The sequence below is a fragment of the Opisthocomus hoazin genome, chromosome Z (genome assembly GCF_030867145.1).
Source record: "Opisthocomus hoazin isolate bOpiHoa1 chromosome Z, bOpiHoa1.hap1, whole genome shotgun sequence".
Taxonomy (NCBI): domain Eukaryota; kingdom Metazoa; phylum Chordata; class Aves; order Opisthocomiformes; family Opisthocomidae; genus Opisthocomus; species Opisthocomus hoazin.
In genome coordinates, this window is record NC_134454.1 from 85,790,007 (window position 1) to 85,812,045 (window position 22,039).

General features: G+C 45.6%; 1 protein-coding gene across 5 annotated transcripts in view; it reads left to right on the forward strand.

Annotated features, from left to right (window-relative positions):
* The window catches only part of SETBP1 (SET binding protein 1), a 272,596-nt gene that overhangs the window by 116,483 nt on the left and 134,074 nt on the right, over positions 1–22,039 (forward strand). For 2 of the 5 annotated variants that reach the window (XM_075410718.1, XM_075410720.1), the window contains one exon: positions 6,418–6,489. The exons of 2 other annotated variants lie outside the window; for them this stretch is intronic. In XM_075410718.1, coding sequence (XP_075266833.1) covers positions 6,418–6,489 — 72 coding nt within the window. Of the gene's footprint in view, positions 1–3,570; positions 3,641–6,417; positions 6,490–22,039 lie in introns of those variants that run through there. One more of the 5 variants, XM_075410722.1, reaches the window with a different exon arrangement.

Genomic DNA, 22,039 nt, shown 5'->3' on the forward strand with positions numbered 1-22,039 from the left:
AAGGCTGGTGGGAAGGCAGAAACCCACCCTAAGCCTGAAGAATAATGAAGAGAGAGAACAGATGTGTGAACCGGCTGGGAGAGGGGATTCCAATGCATACCGGCTGACTTTGGAAGAAGAGGTTTGGAGGAAACTTTGCCAGTGATGGATGACATCTCTGTGCAAAAGACCGAGGACAGTGAAACCACGTTAGAAGAGGGGATTTAGTGGCCTTACTTGCAGAATCCTCCATCCAACCCAGCCAGCCCTAGCCATGCTGTGGTGACCTGCAGAAAGTTCCAATGTGTACCTTGCACACATTGGAGGACAAATCCCAGAGGCAGAGGTGCCCCTAAGGGCACAGGCCCGAAGCTCGGTTTAACTATGGAAACCCACACATCCCTTAACGAGTGCTGTCACAGCAGGACATCTTCTTGTTTTAAGTCCGATTCAGCTCCTGCCCATCAGCTGCTCCACAGGGAGCAGCTGGTGGTGGCTGAAGGACCAGCTCCTCTGTGAGGCTCCTGGCAGCTAGAGGATGTCACCCAGCCCTCCGCTTTCCTCCTGCCTTAGGCGTGCAGGCCAGGGAAGCGAAAGTCGGACCGACTGACAGGTTTACAATTCCAACCCGCGATTTCTGCTTCATCCACAGCCAGGCGAGATTTTGCCAAGATACATATTAGACAGCTGCTCAGGACACTGCTGTTTTGTCTGTACCACTCCGAGCATGCTGTCTGTCTGTCTGTCTCCCGGTCTGTCTCTGTGACCCCGCTTTCTAGCCGGTTGCTCTGCTATTTCCCGGGGTGTCCAGAGCGTGTTCAACGAGAATCAGCCTTTTCCTGGCACTTTTGGTGGGCCTCCCAAGGGACTCATTGACACAGTGAGTGGAGGCACTGGGCCTGAGACACAGTGAGTGTCCATCTGTCTCACCGCCCTTTAACTCCTGTGGCTTCCGAGGACTCCTGATATGTCTCAGTGGACAAAGCCGTCCAGCCAGCCTCACAAAAATTCCCCAGCACACCAAAGGTCTCTTACAGAGCCGTACCCTGCTCTGGGTTGCCAGCCTGGCTTGCAGTTTAATACACTTGTCCCACTATGCTTGAATCCTCAGTGCATCTTCTCTCCTCCCTTCATCTCATTCCCAAGCCATCCCCAGCATCAGCATCAGCATTATTATATTTTTTCTCCAAATCCCTTTGCTCCAGGCACCAGAGAAGGTGCATTTTACACCACTTTATCTCCGTCATGCATATGTCAGTGTTTCAAACTCCGGTTTAATTGGAGTCACATCGCTGGCTGAAAGTTGGCTCTCTTGGGTCCTTTCCATGGAGAACGTGCATTTTACCTCAACCTCTTCACTGCCTCCCAACCAAACCTGTCTCCTCCCTCCTTCGTGGAGCGGACTGCGGCTTGCACGTCTTGGCATGCACAAGGGTCCTTCTGCCTGCTTTTAGGGCATCTCTCACTCTCTCTTTCTTTCTCAGAGAAGAGCATACACGTTGTGTGTGCGTATGGGTTTTTTTCACCCCTTCTTGGTCCATTGTGTGTTACATCACATTTCCGTCCCTTTGGCACTGCTTTCACTTTGGATTTGTGGGAGGGAGCCCCTCTATGGATGAGCTAAGAGGGAAAAAGGGAAGAAAAAAAGGGAAAAGAAAAAATATAAGGGAATAAATATTTGAGAAAAGGGCGTTTAAGAGGAGAGAAAAACAAATCAAAGCTGGTGCCAGGCTGGAACCGGCAGCTGATTACTGGCACAGCAGGCTGAGAAGTTGTTGGTGGAAGCACTCAGGGCCATGTTTGGGTTGCTTAAAAAAACACACCCTCCCTCCCTCACTCGTTATTCCACCTCTGTTTTTCTCCCAGCCCCACAAGCGGGAGGAGGAATTCCATTGCCAAATACAAGCTTGCAGGATGCTTGTATTTACAGCAATGCCAAGGGATGCGAACAGAGCAGGTCCTGCCCCATGACACGTGTGTGATCACACGTGTGTGTGCCCATGAGCACTGCAGCTCGCCTGCGCTTTGGCAGCTGTGAGCTGGATTGGACCTGCCGGGCATGTTGTGGGTGCAGTGGCTCTCCGCTCTGAGAGGATGCCAGTGCATTGGCAAGCATGGCACGATTTTTTTTGCCGATGTGAGGGGAGGAGGTGGGAGGGCTGGAGATGGAGAAGAAAGGGGGGGGGTGGAATGTTGTAACGCTCGGCTGGAAAAATTTAGAGGAGCATAAAGGAGAGAGCCATGAAAAGGGGTTGGGGGGGTGAGGGTGGGAGGGAGGGGGGAAGGAGGCTGTGGACTGGCTGCTGTGGAGGTGGGAAGAGATTTATGTTTGCCGGGTGGGTTCAGTTGGGAGTGGGGTGGGAGGGTGCGGGGTGCCGCAGGCGAGGCGAGGGGTGCCGCAGGGAGGCTGGCAACCCCGGCAGTGGAGTGACGGGACTTTATTTTCTTCCTTTCTTTCCTCCTCCCTCCACTGGGTGATGAGAGGAGAAGGCAAGACAAAAAGCTGAACCGGTGCCAAGAAGGAGCTGCAGCAACTCGAAAATGGCACTCTGCGCCGCACTAATATTTCGAAGCTGGGCTGCACTGGAGAGCAGAGAAACGTGCCGGGAATGAGAATGGCTGCGGCTGCGGGGCCGCCGTCCGGGCTCAGGGGTTTTCTCCTGCCTCTCCACTTCCCTTTTGCCTTTCAAATGTGACCCTCTTGTCCCCCATTGTCCACCCCCCACATTATTTAGGGGTTCTGGGAAAGATAGGGGAACGTTGATGGGGAGTTGGGGTAGAGGTGGAGCAGAGGGGGTGCAGCCCCTTGCACCCTGGGGCTGGTGCAGTGTGGGAAGCACCTGGCAGAAACACTTTGCTCATAGCCGTTTCCTAGCCCATGTGTGCCTGTTGCGATACTCACTCTGAAGGATGCAGAGCAAAGCAGTGAAGGAGCAAGTGTGCTTATCCTCTCCTGCCATCTCCGTAGTGGAGGGGGATTTTTATTTTTTTTTAGTTTTCTTCCTAGGGAGGAAGAGGAGACTCCCAGGGATTTTTCTGATTGTTTCCCTGTTGCCATTCCTTCCCCTCCTCCTTGCTGTCGTCCTCCTCCTCCTCTCTCTGTACCCGTAAGGCTGCTCTCGTGGCTCTGTATCCTGATGCAAGGTTACTTGTAGGACACGCGAATCTCTGCAAGGTGCAGTGTTGCCTGCATTGGTGTTCCCCTCTGCTTCTCATTTGCTGGGGGGATGAGGCAACTTCCAGGTGGCTACACAGCTCATTTGAGCACCTGGTTAATGCAGAGCTGGTGCTTTGGTTGCAAAAGCCCCTTCCTGCAAAGCTTGCCTGGATAAAACAAACAAAAAAAATCATACAGGTCCGAAGCTTTGACAGCAATTTGTAAGGTGGAATAATTTGCAAGGGGTGGGCTGGAGTTTTGCTGTGCTTTTTGTCTAAAAGAAATGGTTTTGTCCTCTGTTGGTCCACACAGAGGCTAGGAAAAGGTACTCTCTTTTTTTTAATTTATGGAAGCTTATTTTTTTAAAAAAACTTTTAAAAATTGTTACCATCACAAGAATTCTTGTAGCAGTGCAATAGTGGAAGCTGAATGAAGATATCTTGCCCCCGACACAAAGACATGCTCCTCTCTGGATCAAGCTGGCATTTGGATCGGAAGCTTTAGGTTAGCTTTGCAGAAACTGGAGACTGGAGAAAGAGAAAAAACCTGCCTTTGGGGTTAAAAAAGGGTCCAGAACCTGTTTTAACAGCAGTTTTAGCACTCACACAGCCAGCAGGTCAAGTTCAAGGAGACCTTTCTACAGCATGGGCAGAAGCTCATTAACTTGCTGCATCTCAGAAGCTTGTGGGTTGTCGGGTTGTTAACTTGGCCCAGTTTGTAGTCCCAGGTGTGGGATGATCTCTGTGACCTCTCTCTGACCTGAAAACCATGCCCTAGTATATATCCAAACTACTTCAAAACTCACCTTTAGTTTCAGGCAAGTAGACCTGGTTTTGAAGCACCTAATTCTGCACAAGCGAAGCCTTGTGGAACAACTGTGATAAATAGTGGGGAATTTAGGGAGACTTCAAGGTGTTATCCAGCCTGCTCTCCTCACCCTCTTCTTCTCACATCTTCTCACAGAACAATGGTCCTTCGTCTGCGGAGGATTGAAATCTGAGCCCCAACTTAATGCTGATAGGAGGTACACTCATTTCTGAGGCGACACTAGCGGGTTTGGTATGGAGAAGGGTGTCTGCAGTGACTGATCCCTTGCTTTTCCTCCTCTCAACTGTGCCCCAAGGCATGCAGTTGCTGCAGCTTGACTTGGGCTTGCATAGAAGAGATGCTGTCATCTCTTCTTTCTCTTTCTCCTTTGCTGCAAGTGAAGAGTATGTAGTGCTTGGCCCATGAAACCTTGAAGAGGGTGAAGAAACCATAGCAAATGTCAGTGAGATGGTTGGCCAAGTAACTTGCAGTAGTTCTGTGCCATTGCATCTTCCACTCAATCCTACCTGTTCTTTGTAAATAAAGTACACGCATAAAAAATAAGTCTTTTTCTACATAAACGTGTGCTTACTATTTGCTTTTCAGTTGCCTCTCTGGACTTAATGAGATGAGGTGTGTATTTAAGCTACCATCCTCTCCAAGGGCATACACCATGCAGGCCTTGCCTGAATTTCCCAGAAGTCCTTGCTGATGGTTTTGGCTGCAGCTGCACCTCTTTCTCTGGCCACAACCTCCATTTTTCAACCTGAGCTCCCTGCCAACCTACAAGAGCAAAAGCCAGGGATGGGGGTTAAAGCCCATATCAAAGTGAACAGAAGAGACTCTGGCAGCTCTCCTACCCTGCCGTACACCTGTGCGGAGTATGGCTTACGCTTTTGGATGCTGAGCCAGCTTGTGTTTACTACTGATTTAAACCTCTTAAGACTTCAGTTACCAAATAACAATTCCCAACAGATTTATAGGGAGGATCTCAAAGATATGGACAAACATTAATGTGTACCACAGCATCCATGTGCACAAAGTAACAATGTGGTGTTTGTTGTTCAGGAAGATAAACTGAGGACAACACATGAAGAGACCTTCCTAAGCCTTCATGTTTCAGAATGCATATCCCTTTCTTTTCATCAATATTTTGACAATGCTCTGGAGTAAGGGATTTTGTTCAATGGATCTTGTCCATCTTGGGACAAAAATGTTACTCTTGTACTTTCCAGGCAGTCCAAGTAAGCCATCTGGACATCTTCGTCCGACTTCCCAAGGAGCATTGGAATGCATTGGCAAGGCAGATGAATGTCTTTGTCTGTATTTCTACCCGTAGCAAAGAGATGTCTTTGGATATATTTCCCTGAGTCATGTTGTCTCATGAATCTCAAGTTGCTTCCTTCAGATCCTTCATCCTTTTAACATTTTATAATGAGAAACATTGTCTGCTTTGAGTTGTTATGAGATGACTTGTGTCTGGAAGGGTTAATCCAGAGGACTCTTCCAATGCTATCCTCCACCTCTTCTCCCCACACCTTCCTCACTCCCAGTCTTTTATTTTTTTGGACTGGTAACCTCACATTTCTGTAATCTAAATGTGCAAATGCTTTGCAGTCACAGTCCAGTAGCTGGGTTAATCTCAGACCCCTGGAGTGGCAGATGGCTGATTTGTTGCTGATTCCAGTTACAGAGAATCGTGCCACCTATTATCTTTGCACAGGCTGCTGCTTGAAAGGATGCCTTGGGCAAAATGAGTGAAAAGCAAAACAAAGCAAACACTCTCTGATCTGCATCACCACAGGTGAAAATGTAAAATATCTCACCTTTGTGCAAAGGGCTGGAGAGGTGGACAAAAGGAGGAGAGGAGGTGGGAGAGGAAGAAGGGGAGAGGAAGATCTAATTTTCATACCAGAAGTGCAGAAGTACAGGGCAGAGTGGATTTTCTGCTGTCAAGATGTTGGATCACAGGCTTTTACCCTGTTTTAAATGGTTTTGCAATGTGGTAACCCAGCGCTTTAGCTCCCTGCTTTAGCTCAAACAGAGTGGGTGGGTTGGCATCCTGTGACACCTTCCTGCTCTTCCCAAGTCTTTTCAACATGGTTTGTCATAGGAATCCATGGTACCACTCCCTGTTGCCATGAATCGTTGTGTGCCCCACCGCTGCTGGGGAAAGCTGTGATGGCCCCATGGTGTTGCTGCGCTTACCAGGGCTACTTGGGGGGAGAAAACTAAGCATCTGTGTTGGTTAAGGAGAAGCTTGGGGGACCTTCCAAAACTGAGTGGGGCCAACAGCAAACCTCAGGACTGGATACCCGGAGAGCACCGGCTGGCAAATGATGGTGGGCATGCAGAGCAATGTAATGAAATGGAGAAGGGCAGAGCGAAACTTTGGATGCTTGTGACCATTTTCTACATGGTTATTCCCACAATCAAGGTTTTCTCTTTTCTCTTTGCTCTGGGAAACGCCACAGAGCCAGATGAAGAATTTGGGAAGAGAGTGTGGGTTCCCTGTGCAGAGTCCAGTGACGAAATCTATGAACAAGGTAAGAACAAGGTGTTATGGCTATGAAGGTTTTTATTTCTTCCTTTTCCCCTTCCAAACCCATTATTACAGTGTTAGACATGAAATTTAGGATGTGCATAACACAGAAAATGATATTCCAAGCACTAAGCAAAAGAGTCTAAAAAGATCGAGCTAAATAGGGCTTCTTTATAAAGCGTGCCATTATGATGGTTTGGGTTTTAGAACAGTTCGCATTGTATCCAAATGATCTATGTGTGAATAATTGTTACCAACCTCCTGACACCGGGACCTAATTAGGAAGCAAGAGCCTTAAATAGGCCATTTGCGTAGTGAGCTTCCATATGTCTCCTTGCGCAATTTATTTGCTTCACTCCATTGAGATATAATGAGAATGAAACTCCTAGAACTGCCTTTGACTCTGAGGCTCTTCTTTTCATCTCCTCTGTAGTTATAGCCCACTATTAAGAAGATAATATCTATTTCCCTTTGTTCAGAAAGAAAAAACTGCTGTACTGTTGCTCTTATTCCATATTGCCCACGTTTCTCCATTTCTGAGTCTCCAATGGAAATAGAATGAGAAATGCCAAAACAACCTGCAGCTTAAAAAAAATGTAATACTGTCAGAGAAAGCACAAAGAGGTTTAGGGCAGGATGATCTTGAAGGAAGACTGCCTGCCATATCTACCTCAAAACCCTGCTGAAAAGCTAATGTTCTGGTATTTCAGACAATGTATAGATGCAATTTGAGGAACTCAATGTATACATGCAATTTGAAGAACTCTGTGTTGGTTCTGTTTGGGTTTCTTGCTGCTAGAAAGTGAGGAAGGAGGAAAGGTTTGTACAAGGCTGCCTGAGTTCTGTCTTAGTTTTGAATATTTAGCTTGGTCTGGACCAAAATGCTCTCTGGAACTCTCTGTTCATGTTATGTTGCAGAGCATGTTCTTTAAATGTGGTTTCAAAAGGCAGCCTTTATTTCCAAACACCTCTTACATGCATGACTCCATCCCATGCTTCGTGTGTCCTGCTTCAATCCTTCACTCCCATCATCTTGAAGTCAGCAAAACTTAAGCATATGATGGAGTGCAATTTTCTGTTGGAATGAACTTTAATAAGTGCTGAAGGTTTTGGGTTCCCCCCCCCAAAAAAAAAAAAAAATAATCAGGGCCTTATTTAGTTTCCCATTGAAAGACAATTCCACTTGCAATGATTTTGTTTATGATCATTCACTTACATATTCCCTTCCAGGAACTGTCATTGCCTTCCAGAAGGGAAGTTAGTGCTGGTCTCCTCGCAGTGATAATTATAATCAGACCTGTCAGCCTTCACACAGTCTACGCTTATCACTGCATTTAGAAGGATTTTTTCCGAAGCCTATTACCATTGCTGCTTCTTAGGGAAAAATAGTCATGATTTTTCCTGCTAATCTTTGATGACTCTCAGCTTTGAAAACAGGGACAGGAGCAAAATGACTGCCAGTTGCAGTTAAGGAAACTGTCTGTTGGTCCTAGTGTAAAGCTGTACATCTGGAGAGCCAGAGCGAGGGCAGGTAGAGGGGGAAATGCCGAGGGGTTTAATTCAGTTGTGACAACTCTTCAGGTGTGAGGGAGATGAAAAACAGTGCTTTTTGCAATGTTAATGCTCACAGAAACTAGCTCTGCAGACCCGCCAGACAAGGGCTTTAGGTGGCAGGTAGCTGTTGGCAGTGGTACCCTCTCTCCCTGCTGTTTTGGGCAGCAGTCTGTGGTTTTCCCATGTGGAGTGCTTGGCTGAAGAATGGCCAGAGAAGAGGCTGTGGTCAGTCCTGGAGGCAATGGCTGGCATTCAGGGAAGGGCACAGTGCAGGGCCAATGGACCCACTGCCACCAGTACACTGCAGAACTCTGGGGACCAGCTGGCCTGTGCTATCATGTTGAGTAGGGTCTGCTTTGGCGTTATTCATCCCAGGATGTTTGGAAATTGTACACCCTAGTATTATTCCCTGGGAAACACATTGCCCTATTTACTAGGTTTCCCCCCATTTTACCTCTAATTTTCCTACTGATAAGCTAAGAAGTCCCCTTTCTTTGGTTTTTGCTTTTTGCTAACTTCAAAAAAAAAAAAACAACCAGAAGTAGATTTTACGATTTCATTAATCTAAATGAGTGATGTATCTTTCAGTCCCTCCTATGCTATCACCATGCTCTTTAACGTTCTCAGAGATTTGGGTCCCTTGATTTTGGCAGAATTTGAGGATGGTCAGCACTTTATAGCTTCTGTAGCAAAGGAAATGGTGAGACAGTGGGAACTCTTGCACTCTCTGCAGTTATGTTTACAGTGTGCAGAGGTATGATTTGCCTTTGTTTTATTTAAATTCACTGGGAACCAGAGATTTATTTATCAGGTGTCACTCCCTGAAGCAAGACAAATGCCACATAGCAAAGACTTCATCTATTATACAAACAGATTTGAAGGCTTTGCTATTGCATTCCTCTGCCTGCTGCATGGAGCAAAACTGCCTTAGGCTGAACCGAGACAGAGTGATACTTAGCGGTAGCATCTTATGACCTTTTGATCAGCTGAGATCTCAAGCCATATTAGTGGACAGATTATGATGTGATGGAAAGCGGGCCAGGAATAGCCCTTTTATCATGAGATCTTTCCTGTGAATATCCTTCTTCGGTGTATTCAGGTGGTTAATCACTAGGGCCAGGACAATCATTTGAAAACATGGGACTGAAATACTGGTTCTGACAATGCAAACGGCCTCAGGTTTGCCAACTGCAGTTGGATATTGCAGCTTACACTTTCTCCCTAGTATTCTCCTACCTTCCTGTTTCTCCTGCCTTCCTGTGTCTATCAAGGCTGTGGGTGACCTTGCAATATTTCCTATCACTGATAACCCCGTTTTGGTAGAGAAACCTGCACAGAATGGACCCTGAGTCCTGTGACTGCCAGGGACCTATGGTCCCTGGATTGAAGGTACGCACATTGTGAATATGGATATCTGACTGCAAAGGGAAACATTCACATGGAAATGTCTCTGTGTCATTTTGGAGATAAGAACAGTGATGCTGAAGCCTATTTCAACACATTTTTTTGAAAAAAATGCAGGTTTTGAAAAACTCACAGCCCTGATAGTGTTTTTCTTTTTATGGAGCTAAACCAAAACAAGAACAATATTTACACTGATCTTCTCTACCAGCCTTCACAGGATTACTCCTTAAACTTTGCTTTATGTTTAAATTAGCCTCCTTTTTATCTTAATGGCCAGTATTCAGCCTCCCTGTAAATAGGCATAAAGGAACTCTCCTTCATTGCTAACTCTGCATGTCAGTAAAGGTTGTGCCAAAGTTTGATCTGACTGCTGGGGCCACTTTTGGAAGGACACGTGTTTCTGAAGTCTGACGAAAATGCATTTGGTTCTGTCTGAGCATGAGCACATGCCCAGGCAGCCCATGCTGGTTGTAGAGTGTGTAGCACAGCCCTGTACATGTTAGCATGGGGGTATCTGATTCGTACACGTTTTGCTTCCTCTTGAAGCCAAATGAGCCGCTCATTTTCACGATGGGAAGAGGGAGGAGGGCTGGCGGTGTGCGAATCCCAAACTGCTGTCAGTGTAGTGGTGATGCTGATGCACCAGATCTGGAGAACAATAGCTGCCACATCCCTGTGGAAACTCTTTGAAAATGAGAAGGTTATGGAGGTGGAGGAAATGCACAGCAGGACACTGTCTCCTCTTATCTCCCCCAGCCTCTTCAATCAGGTGCCTGCTGGGCTTCCCACTCCTCCTGCCTTTTGCACTAGATCATAAGGTATTAGTCTCTGCTGGCATGAATTCATCTGCCATCCTCCTGGCGTTATAGCTTCCCTGAGTCTGAGAGCCACTGTGAAACGTTGAGGTTGTGAGCCCACATGAGGCTTTTAGCTGCAGCTGCCAGGGCCACAGAGGTGTCCAAATAGGAGCAGAGAGGAGGCACCAGCTGCCTGACACGAGCCTCCATCACCTTTTCTTTGGGAAAAGCAGGTGCTGCAAAGGGTGGATGGCAGCCTTGGTAGCGTCTCTTCACCAAGAAAGTGCCTTTGCCGAAATACAGCCAGCTCACTATGATAAGGTGCTCCTTTTCAAGCTCCATCTGCAAACCACAAGTCGGTTGCTGCACGGGTGATGCCCAAGGATGAATGCTTCAAGTGTCATGAGCAAAACCATTCAAAGGGATGGGTTCCTCTGAACACTCCCATCTGAGAGTAAGAGCTTCTGATGACAGCTTTCAAACCTTTCCACCGAGAAGGTTTTGTGGTGTGTGTGGTGAAGAGGGTGCAGGTACGAAAAGTTTCCTCTGCCTTCCTCCACTGCCTTGTGGTGCTAGGGTCCCTGTGAGGTGCAGGATGGTGCCTCAGCTTGGGTGACAACCATGCCAAGATCTTGCCTCTTGTTGTGGAACTGGGTTAACTCTGCCATGCCTTCTTCCAGATGGCCCCTGCCCTAGTAGAGTCAGTTTTTCTGAAAGTAAAGTGCTTGTGTTTAGCTTCTTGTAGCTTAGAGGGATATAGTGTCAGGCAGGTGACAGTGCTTTGGGATGGGAAAAAGAGTACAGTGATTTGTTTATGAATTTAAGCTGCCCATGTATAACGTTCATAATTTTAAACACATAACCTCTGGTTCCCTACAATTATTCTTAGATTGTAGACAGCAGTAATCTCCAGTTTCTTACTGAGCAAGAGTAGTATCATGAGCCAACATTGTTATAACCAAATTTAGAGCTATACACCTCCCTTCTCCTCGTTGGAAAGAGGTGATCTTGTGCAGGGAAATGGGGAGAAGAACATATGCCATAGCAGTGTCTTAGAGTGCATCTGTCTTAAGCAAGTTAAACGGCGTCTGGGAATGCTGCTCAGCACAGGAGTGTGACTGGGTACCCTCGAACTACTAGACCAGTCCTTGGCGCGCTTTTGGTCCATGATGACTAGTGAACTCCTAAACAATTCGTCAGCATGGTTCAGGGTTCGTCCTAGGGAGCTGCTTGCATTTAGCTGCTGCATAAGGGAAGCTCAGACATGGTGCGAGCAGAGATATGAACCGTTCTGTGCCAGTTGGCCTCAATGTCTGGGAATATTTCTGGGCACGTTTAATTTGCTAGTGGCTGAAGAAGCTCAGTCCCAACTGACAAACTACTCCACCATCCTAAACTCCATTTGTCAGCAGTGGGAGAGGGAGGGGAGCCACCATCAGAGGCTGATTCAGCCTCCCTGGGTCCTGACCTCTCCCAATAGTGGATGGCAGCTGAGGCAGCTAAGTTTACAGGGTTAAACACACTGCTAAGCAGAGAAAAGGCTATAGTATCCCAGAAAAAGGCTATGTATAACACAGGTACATTTTCTGCATATTTACTAGTAACCTCCCCTTCCTTTCCTAGCTCAGATTAAAAGTGTTTTAAGCCATTTAGTTATTCTTTCCTGCAACAGCAAGTGCCACAGGTTATTTTTCTTCAGAGAAAGTACTTCTTTCTTCTTCACCATAGGAAGGCTCCTTTTTCAATAAGTTCCAGCCATAAGACTGCTATTTGATATTATTTCTTTTCAGCGGTTTGGTGGTTGATAGTTAAATGTGTCCATAGAAGCCAAATGTAGACTTCTATATCATAAAAGAGCTCATGATAGAAATAAACCCTTTGATTGATAAAGAAAGTTTAATTTCATGTTCACCCTATCAAAATATATATCTATATACATACCTACTTTTTCACATTGAATGAATAACCTAGATGAAAAAGTAACTTTGGCTCAACTATTGCAAACAAAGTGTAATGTTTAATTATGTTTTTTTACATTAAAATCTGTTCATGCACAAGGTGCTCTGATATAATTTATCCTTAAGCATCTTAAACAAAGCATTTTCCCTTCAAGAATACCTCAGGTGTTTTGTCACAGTGGGGACAAAATTTTTGGTGTAATTTGACACGTATCTGGAAACATGCCATTAATCTGAAGGTTTCAGTGAAGAAGATATTTTCCACAGGTATTTCAGTGAGTCAGATGAGTAAATTGTATTTTTGATACGTTAAAAATGTTCCGTTTTAGACAAAGCAAGTGATATCCCAGTTGTGCCACTGAAACTCAATGCCCTGTGTTACTTGTTAACAAATGCACAGTTATTGTTTCAGTGTCCCAGTTTGCTACCAAGTATCAATGCGCTGTTACATACCAAATAATCAATAGTTCCCTCAGTTGTGTATGCCCTGGAAATACAATATTACTGTTAATATTGATCCACACAGCAGAAATCAAGGCACCAAACTTCACGGTCATTACTTGCTAGCACTCTGGCTTTTGCTTGCGGAGTAACCAGCTTGAGAGTCGCTGCGGCACGCTGTCCCCCAGGGACCAGTGTTTTCTGCACGCCTTCCTTCCGTCTATGGTAATAAACACAAGGGTATCACGCGACCTGCAGATACAGTGCCTATAGTTTCATTTCAGCATCCTGTGGTTTCTGTGTGCAGTGAACCAACTGCAAAGAGCTCTGGTAAAATCAAGCCGCATCAGCTCTGGTATCCTCCTCTAATGGTGCAGCACGGCAGCTTGGCTGGCCAGAATAATCAGTGGTGTCCTGCTGTGTGCTTCTTCATAGGAAGAGTGAGATGGGCTGCGGGTGGATGGCTTGAGACCTCTGGCAGCCTTCTCCAAGCATCATGAGCAAAGCTGTTAACGAAAGCTTGTGTGGTTTGCTTGTGGAGGTGACTTCAGGCTCAAGCTATCAGTCAGAAGGGAAAAAGCCCTGCAACACTGAGATGTGCTGGCAGTGTCAAGAGCATCCGTTCTTTGCTCTCGTGTCCCACCAGCCCGCCAGGTTTCCTTGGGAGGAAGAAAATGTTGTGGTCCCCATTCCCACATGTGCCTTCACACACACCCCTGTGAGTTTGGTGGTCTTTGCTGTATCCATAATGGCTTCACAATAAAGCTGTGAATGGAAGTTTGGCAGATTGATTTTACAATTGTCAGTCTTCCCAGAAGCAGCTCAGAATTTCATTAACTAAGATATAGGCATGATTTCCTAAAAGTTCTTCTCAGATCTTACTAAATCCAGATAAATTAAACCAGAATGTTATCTACATGTGACACCAAAATGATTTGGAACAGTACTCTTCATATAGGGATACTATAGTTCTAGTGTCTTGTGTTTGAGCAGCAGCTGCACTATAAGGTGTTACTGTCACTGATAGTGATTCTTTAATAAGTAATTCGACTTCAGTAATAAGAGTGCTGGGGAGAAAATTAGCTGCGGGTAAGCAGAACATAGCCTCGATAAAAATAAGTGAGGAGAAGTAAGCATCTGAGAGGTGGCAGTGGCTCCACCGTGCCACCACAGCTGGGAAAAGGTGCAGGACAATGATGGAAGGTTAAAAACAGGAGCCTCAGATGGCTGGAAGGAGTTCTCGAGAGCCCCTACCGAGGTAAGGGTCAAAAACAGCTTTCCTCACACATGCCTTAGGAAGAGGGAATCTGTAGAAATGGTACCCTCTGCAGTGCCTCGCTGCCCTCTTTGGGAAGCTGGCCTCATCTTTGATTCAGTGTAGTCAGGACCTGCTGTGCTCGCAGGCAATGTCAGGCTGAAGGGTAAGGTATGAATAGAGCAGGCTGGTAGTAACAAAGGGCCCCTTCCACAAAGCCCACTGAAATCACAGCCAAGGCACACAGAGGCTCCTTTTTCTTTAGGTCACTCCTGTCGTTTGAGCCTTCCTTGCCCTGTGGCAGAAGGAGGAGCAGTACCCCAGCCCACGTGGCTCTTAACATGGAGCCGTCTGAACCTTGAGTGACTCACTCCGCTAACATGGTCACTCACTCAGCTGCCCTGCAGAGTCTGAGAAACCTCCACAACATATGGAGGAACATGACTAAATGTGATCAGGGTCCTCCCCTCAGCGGGAGGCATTATGTGCTACAGGAATTTTTTTTTATGATGTTACCGGCTTAGTTTTGTCTTCCAGGTGACCTTTACCTACATCATCAGAGGTCCGCTTGCTTCCAAAGGGCAAATTCTTCAGCGTTATCCTTCAACTGAGATCTTCCGCTTATCTCCTGCATGGCAAAACATTTAGCACCAGGGAGATGAAGCTCAAGACAATGTCTTTGGGAAGACCGTGTGTTGTCTCTTACTGGGAGGAAGCATGGTCAAGTTTAATGTGCTCAGAGCACTCTGAGTTGCAGAGCAGATGTAATGCAAGGCATTGTATCTACTGGCATTTCCTAAGACCCAACTTCATGTTAAAGATTACATTTCTACACTCTTCCAGAGGGAAGAAACAAAAGTTGAGACACCCAACCAGGAGCAGGTATGACTTACAGCTCAGGGTTGCTGCTGTGCAAGGACATGGAGTCAGAGCTGAAGTTGTGATGAGTTATGGCTGTGTACTATGAACAAAAGGAGGTGATGCCATGGTTGCACGCTCTTCAAAACATTTCTTCCTCCAGCAGTATCACCTCTTTGCTGTAGAGCCTCAGCAGCTTACTTCAGCTGCTTCAAAAGAAACCACAAATGATGTAATTATATTTTTTTTTCACTGGATGATGAGTGAATGGCCATTTCTGTCCTTATCTCCTCTTTTAGATAAAGTGCCTCAAAATGCCATCACTGAAGTTCAGAGGTGACTGGTGACTTTAAAATCCTCTCCAATTGCCTTGGATCAAAACCAAAATGAAATAAAAATCAATGTGAAAGTCAAGAGGCCAAGACACCAAAAATGATGTGTCCAACGCAAGCAGCTTGCTGTTTTCAGAGTGTTTCTGGCAACCATCTGCTTGTTTGAATTTGAGGATGTGACGTTTTTAAAAGTCAGAGAAAAAAACACATGCTCAACCACAGTCTTCAGATATTTTCCTTGATAACAGGCTTCTCCTTCTCATGCCCATTTTCTTGCAGCCTCAAGAATGTCTTGTTTCACAATCATACTGTCAGCAGGTGTTCGTGGCACTGAAATACCATGGAAATACCATGAAGTATAATTCTCCAATTTAAAAAAAAATCTTTCAAAGCCTCACAACATTTTCTGCTCACCCTTCTTCATGAATGAATAACAGAATAGAGTGTGTTATTAAGACTGAATAGCCACTCATTTATTTATATTGTCAATGATTGGCCCTTCTTAGCTAAAAAAAACCACATTTTTTTCATGCTACTCCTATTTCAACTCTGTGGTCTCAGCCTTGTCCCGTGTAACAAAGAAACCAGTCCTTTTATGGATGGTGTTAACTGAGACACCAGTCACCGAATCACATTTAAGAGCTAAATTCCCCTTTTATTCTCAAAGGTGGTCAGGATCAAAGCACCAAGAGGCTGAGGCTGGAAAGAGTAGCTTGAAGTCGTGGTGTATCCTTCCTGTGAACAAATAAAGACATTATAGATTCCCTCACTGTCAATATGACCCCTTTAATCGGCAGCTAGTCCACAGTTAAGAATATGATATTGTGGTAGTCCATAAAAATCCCTGCCGTGGCTGGAGCATCATAAAGCAAATGTATTATTGTTCTTGGCCCAAAGACTGTGTGACATTAAAAGGTGAAGATGGGAGTTGAAGGGTTGGTGGAGGCAGACAGGCAGCAGCGGGAAAAAGCTTTGTAGTGCCTGTTGACACACCCAGCTGTGGCCAGCTGTTACTGGGGTTGTGTGTGTCACACTGGGAGAGATTTGCAAAAGGACTGTGGAGAAGGCTGGTGGATGTGTAACCAAAGCCTTTCCTCTGCAGGGAAGACAGCCTTGGGGAAGAGATGAAGGTGTGTTAGCAGAAGTTGTTTATCCTCCTACTTGGCACTTGCTTAGGGAAAACATTCTTTCTGGATTTTTTAAAAAAAATTTTATGAATAAGGCATTCATACACTAATGAAAGCTACATTCTCATCAATTATAATGGACTCCATTAACTTCTGGACATTTACCACATCACAATGTTTATCTGCAAGGCAATATTTCCCCATGCTTAATAAAAGGGAACAGCGGGAGTACCGCAGCAAATTTAAGTCCCTTCTAGCACTCAGTGTCAGGATTTTAATGGCACCTGCATTACCTTGGATTCTTTTTATAGCTTCATCTTCCTTTATGTGACAATGCTTAGTTTTTTATGTCATGCTTTTTGCACATAAATCTCAGTGTCTGACAAAGCAGGGCAGGATGCTATGCCCATTTCAAAGAACAGAAAAAACACAAAGTGGGGTCATTTTGTTCTAGCCGTGGAGCAGCAGTGCTAGAAGCAGACCTCGATCTTCTGAAGTCCCATCCTGGGAGTCCGCTGCATCTCCAACGGAAAGCTTTACTTTTTTGTAGACAGGCTTACATGGGGCAAGGATCCCACCAAACTGGGAGGAAGGGAGTGGGCATCTCCCTGTTGGCTTCTTGGGGTGTTGTCAGCTCTGCTCTGCAAGGGGAAATCTTCAGCTTGGTAGACAAAACAAATAGCATGAGGCTGCCTGTGTTTTCCTTCAATTTTTGTCACTGGCCATAGACTGTTCGCTCTTTCTAGTGGGATTTTCTGCTAGTCCTGTTTGGCACGAAGAAAGAAACAGCTGAGCTCCCCTGCATTGAACTTGCCTGTTTGTCATCTTCTGGTCTCTGTTTTGCTCTGAAGGCAGCTTGCATTCAGTCTTCTGAAGCTCTGTAGAACTCACCAGATCCTGTGCTGGTGCCTGGCAGTAGCAAAAGCAGCAACTTGAAAGGCACAGAGACATGAGGGCAGTGATGTAATTCCCTGTAAAAGCTAACCATGGCACTAGGTCACCCATAATTAGCCGGTTGTTTTGGGTAGAAAGATGACTGCTTGTTTAAAACGATCCCATTCCCCAGCCCTGTGCTTCTGGGGGAATTTTAAAAGCCTTGGAGTGGGGGACTTAATCTTGAAGCCATCCTTCTGGTGTCCAAGTCAGGAACCTGTGGTGTTCCTATATTGCTTTGCCGTGTTGCAGAAGGTTGTACTGGTAAGCCTTACTGCAGACTTTGAGGGGCCCACACTTCAGTCCAGACATGTAACACTAGCTGTTGAAAGGACACTACAACCCTTCAAATCCTCCAGCACTTCCTTTGCCATTGCACACTAGACCATTTCACAGAGAGGGGTGTTTTTTTAGGAAAAAGAAGGTGTTTGTGTCTAGCAGTTCCAGAAATCTCTGGGAGCCACACTGCCAAATGTCTTTTCCCTTCAGTGCTGGGAGTCTCCTGATGTGGAGCTGCCTTTGGTTTGCAACAATGGAGGATATGTTTGATGAGCGTCTCTGGGCTCCCTCCTCCTTGGAAATGAGCTGTAAATCTAAACGGATCTTATCACAGTGATATTAGCCTATGAATGAACAAATCGGATGGGTTCAGATATCATCCTGCTGCTTCCAGGGAGAAGGTGTACCCCAGACTGACTCCCTGATGACTGAAGAGCCATCCCTCCACTTGGCCACAGAGCTACTGCCACCATGGTGTTTGCCATTAAGGCAGCCTGTGGTCATACAGCTCTCAACAAACTAGAAGAACAGAGGAGGGAAATGGGCAATAGCACACACCCTTGTCTGCCCTACGGACCCTTTGCCTGGCCAAGGAAAGAGCTTTCTGCTCCTAGACCTGGATGTCCTTCAAAGGGCAGATGAAGGGGCTAAGTCTAGACCTAGGGAGAGGAGGTAAAAAAATAGCTGAATGTGTGTCTCACCAGCCAGCCTAGCTGCTCTTTCTGATGAAAGCTTTAAGAAGCACCGTTCCCCAATTTCATGTACCTGAAGTACCTGGCCACTTCCTACAAATTAATGATTTTATGGGGCTTTTAAAAAACGCTAGGGTAAGGCTTTGAAGCCTCTGGCTGAAATTTCCATGTCTCTGCTGGCCTGACCTATGGGGGATAGTTGGCTTTCTGGAAGAGGGCTCAGATAAAAGGTTAAGGATGCTTTGGCCTAAGGGTCTAGCAAGTTGAAGGAGAAGCGTTTCCTGAGCACAGACACTCAGCCATTAACTTCCTATGAAATAATGTGAGAAATACACCAGAGGGTGCTCACACGAGCATTGGCGCATGAAAGAGAAGGCAACTTTACCTGCATGGCAACTAAAGCACTGAAAACACCTTTTGGTGATATCACCGGATGCATTTTTCGTCACTGCATTTATCTTGCAGTACTTTAGGTGCTCCAAGCATAGGGCTGTTTGGTAGTGCTAGAGGTGAACTCACGAAGAACTAGGGGTTCACAGAGGTTGAAATTATTCAACTTCACATGTCAGACCTGTTTCCACATTTTCTCTGCATTGCTTAGTTTGTACAACGCTTTTTCCCCCATCTCATGGCCAGTGGGCAGGAAAGTGCATCCAAAAGTTTCTGTCTGTAGATATGAGCCTGATACATTCCAGAAAGAAAAACTGAGCAATCAGCTACATGAGAACTGAGCCAATTAAATGTCTGAGTAGTGTTTCAAAAGTGAACATGGGCGGCATCAGAAATTTTCCATCAGCTGTAATAACGCCAATTACTTTGCCAAGTGCTGATTCCACCATGATTTGTTTAGTGCAGTCGTGCTTCAGCCTCTTGCCTGGGCTGATGGGCTTTGTTTATGCTGACTGTTCATTTGCAGAATTCTCTCTTTTTTTTTTCTCGTGTTTTCTCTTTTCCCTGGGCCCAGGTCAGAGCCCAGAATATCCCACCTCTCCCTGTGGTCATTTCCAGCAGGGTATTGTCAAGGGGCCACGGGTTTCTTGGGAGCAGGCGATGTTGCTGCTGTTCCTAACTACTTTGTGAATGCAAAGATGTTTCTCGCCTTCCCTTTCTGCCACCACGTTTAAAAAACAAAGAATCTTCCCAAGAAACCAAGTAGCTTGTCAAGGAATGGGTAGTTGGAATCTGCTGGGGATCGTGGCTCTGAAACTGACCGCTTGGGTCTAAGGGAGAGAAAGAGGGACCTTGTGCCTCTCCAGATGGCAAAGGCACACAAGGACACATGGGACCTCAAAGTGAGTTTCCCTGGAAAGTTAGTGGGAGCTTTTCATTACTGTTTACATTCAAGGCCATGGAAATTAATGGGTGTTTCCATAGCCACTTTGTGCAAGGGGTATGATTCTTCTCCTACTAAATGGGAAACAGGGATAATCATGGGCATTTAAAAAGTGCATCTGCCTGACTGAAAACTTGAATGTAAATTGCTGTCACATCTTCCAGAGATTTTAAAAGCTGGTTGAACTCCCTTCCCTCACCGCTCAGGTCTGGGCTGAGGAGGGTTGGATGACTTTTCCTCCTCTGTCTTTCTACGTGAGACACCAAGGGCTCACTTCATCTCCAAGGTACATAACATCTTCCCGTCCAATTTTCATCCTCCTTTAGCAGCCACTGGTGCCTTTAGCTCCTCAGTGATGGTGCATTTTGCATGTACCAGCCTTGCTCCCAGCTGCCTCATGAGGTTATGGTGGCCTGCGCTCAGCTTTGCCTCCCAGCTTGTCTTCACAGACAGATCCAGAGTGCAGGTGCCTGGAGAACACCACAAGGAGGGAGCAATAGCAAAGCCGTAGTTGCACCATCCTGAATGACACAGGACTGTGCATATTTAAGCACAGATGAACAGCAGATAGTTTTTGCAGGTCTTTCCTGTGCACCTGGTTTACCCTGGCCTTTTGGACCCAGACAGCTTGTGAGATGACATGAGAACACCCTCACTGGGGTGCAGCGGGAATTTTTTCTAGCTATCCCTCGAGCAGGCAAAGGAGCCCCCAGAAACATGATCTGCCACGTGAAGTATCAGCTAGAGGTGAGGCTATCAGCTCTCTGTTCGTTCCCTGCTATCGGTTTCAGCTTTGCAGCTGACATATACATGTGACACACTTTGCTGCTTGTAGCTCTCCTCATCACCAGGAATAATAAAGAACCTCTGGACGTGTTTTTACCCTTCACAGTTTATACCAGCCACAAATAGACATGAAGCAGACAAGCTGCTGGCTCACATCAGAAACATATAGCAAAGGAAATTCACAGGAGAACCATCTAGTAACCCTTAATTGGGAAAATTAAGGCAGAGGTGGGCTTCAGGAGATGTGGTTCCTTTTTCCAGCAGTGTCACTGCAATGGACCTTACTCCCCTTGGCCTGGAAGTTTATGTAGTCCTCCAAAAAGCTACAAAATGTGATAGGTCTGAAATATCCCCTTACACAGTCCAGTTGTAATATTTTTCATCCACTTTGTATTCACTGCAGCACAGCTGCCATGGACAGCAGCTGCAAGCCTTGTTTTCTTTTTGGGAAACCGAGACACAATGAAAAATAGTTTTTCAAACTATTACAAGCCCACTTTGCAATCAAGTTAAAAATAGATGAGAACATCTCCTATCTCCTGTCTTACCTGCAGGACAGTCTTCCTTTAAAAGATGTTTTATGCATGAGCATTTGTGGAACAGCTAGTAATTCAGCAGTCACTAATTCCAAACTGTATTCTGTTAACCCTCAACAAAAACAAACATCTTTATTATTTTGAGGATACCCGAAGATTTTTGTTTTCAGAAAGCAGGTAAATCAAGTTCAGTTAAGACTGCTATCAAAGTCACTAGCATTTTACTTTATTTCTCCCATCCTCTATATATTTACTGAGTACTATTGAAGGTTCATGGTATACTAATTGTGTGTGTCACGCAATGTAATAACTCATCTGGAGATTTAAAAAGGCAAAGGGATTATAAAGCTAGAGGTGGCTCAGTTGGCTTGGTGTTTATTTTAGGGAAGGCCCTGTTATCTCAACACATTGGCACACTGCCCTCAGAGCTCTGATGCTTCATGCCCTGCATCTAAGGTCAGAGGCAGGCAGGTATCTCCTGGTGTCTAACTCGACTATTTTGTAGGATTGTCTGCTGGATATTAGCAGTATTCAGCAAGAAGAAATAAAGCCAGATTTGTCATAGGCCTCATTAGGGAAACTTCACTGATGAGTTACTAAGTCAAATCCAGCAGGTCCCTGCCTGGAGACTTTTGCTATCACAGCACAGGGGAAGCCAAGCAATGGTATTTAATGCAGATCTCATGCCGAGTATTGCGGACTTTGGGTATGTTAAACCCTAGGAGACTTTGGACACATCATTCCTTTGGTCCAAACCAGCAGAATATAGTTTTGCATAAAAAGAATAGGAGAATAGCAGCTGATATGATGTGAGACAGCATAAGGTAGAGAACAGGCTGTGAGAAGACATGCTAACATGTCTAACCCCAGCTACTGCCTTTTAGACATTTCTGCATGTGTATATCCCCATCCATAAAATGGGAATATTAGTAATTCGCTATCTTTCAGAGTTAAGAAGCTAAATTAATTACTGTTGGTGAAGCTAATTGAGATTCCCAGATGAGCACTGTTTGGAACATTCTTATTATTATTATTTCCATTGAGATTCGGCTCCATGTAATTAGTTTGCTGTATCTGCAAGCAGGTATGCTCTCTCAAGCTATTTAGAGGCTTTCCCCATGGGACTGGCCCATGCAGAGCTGTGTGGCATGAGGAAGCACTGGCAATCAGGTCTGAGCCATCTTTCAGCTCTTCTACCTCACTCCAAACCTGTGTCCATGTCCTTGTATGGTTGTGCTCTTCAGAAAGTCGTGTTTCTGCAAGTGAACA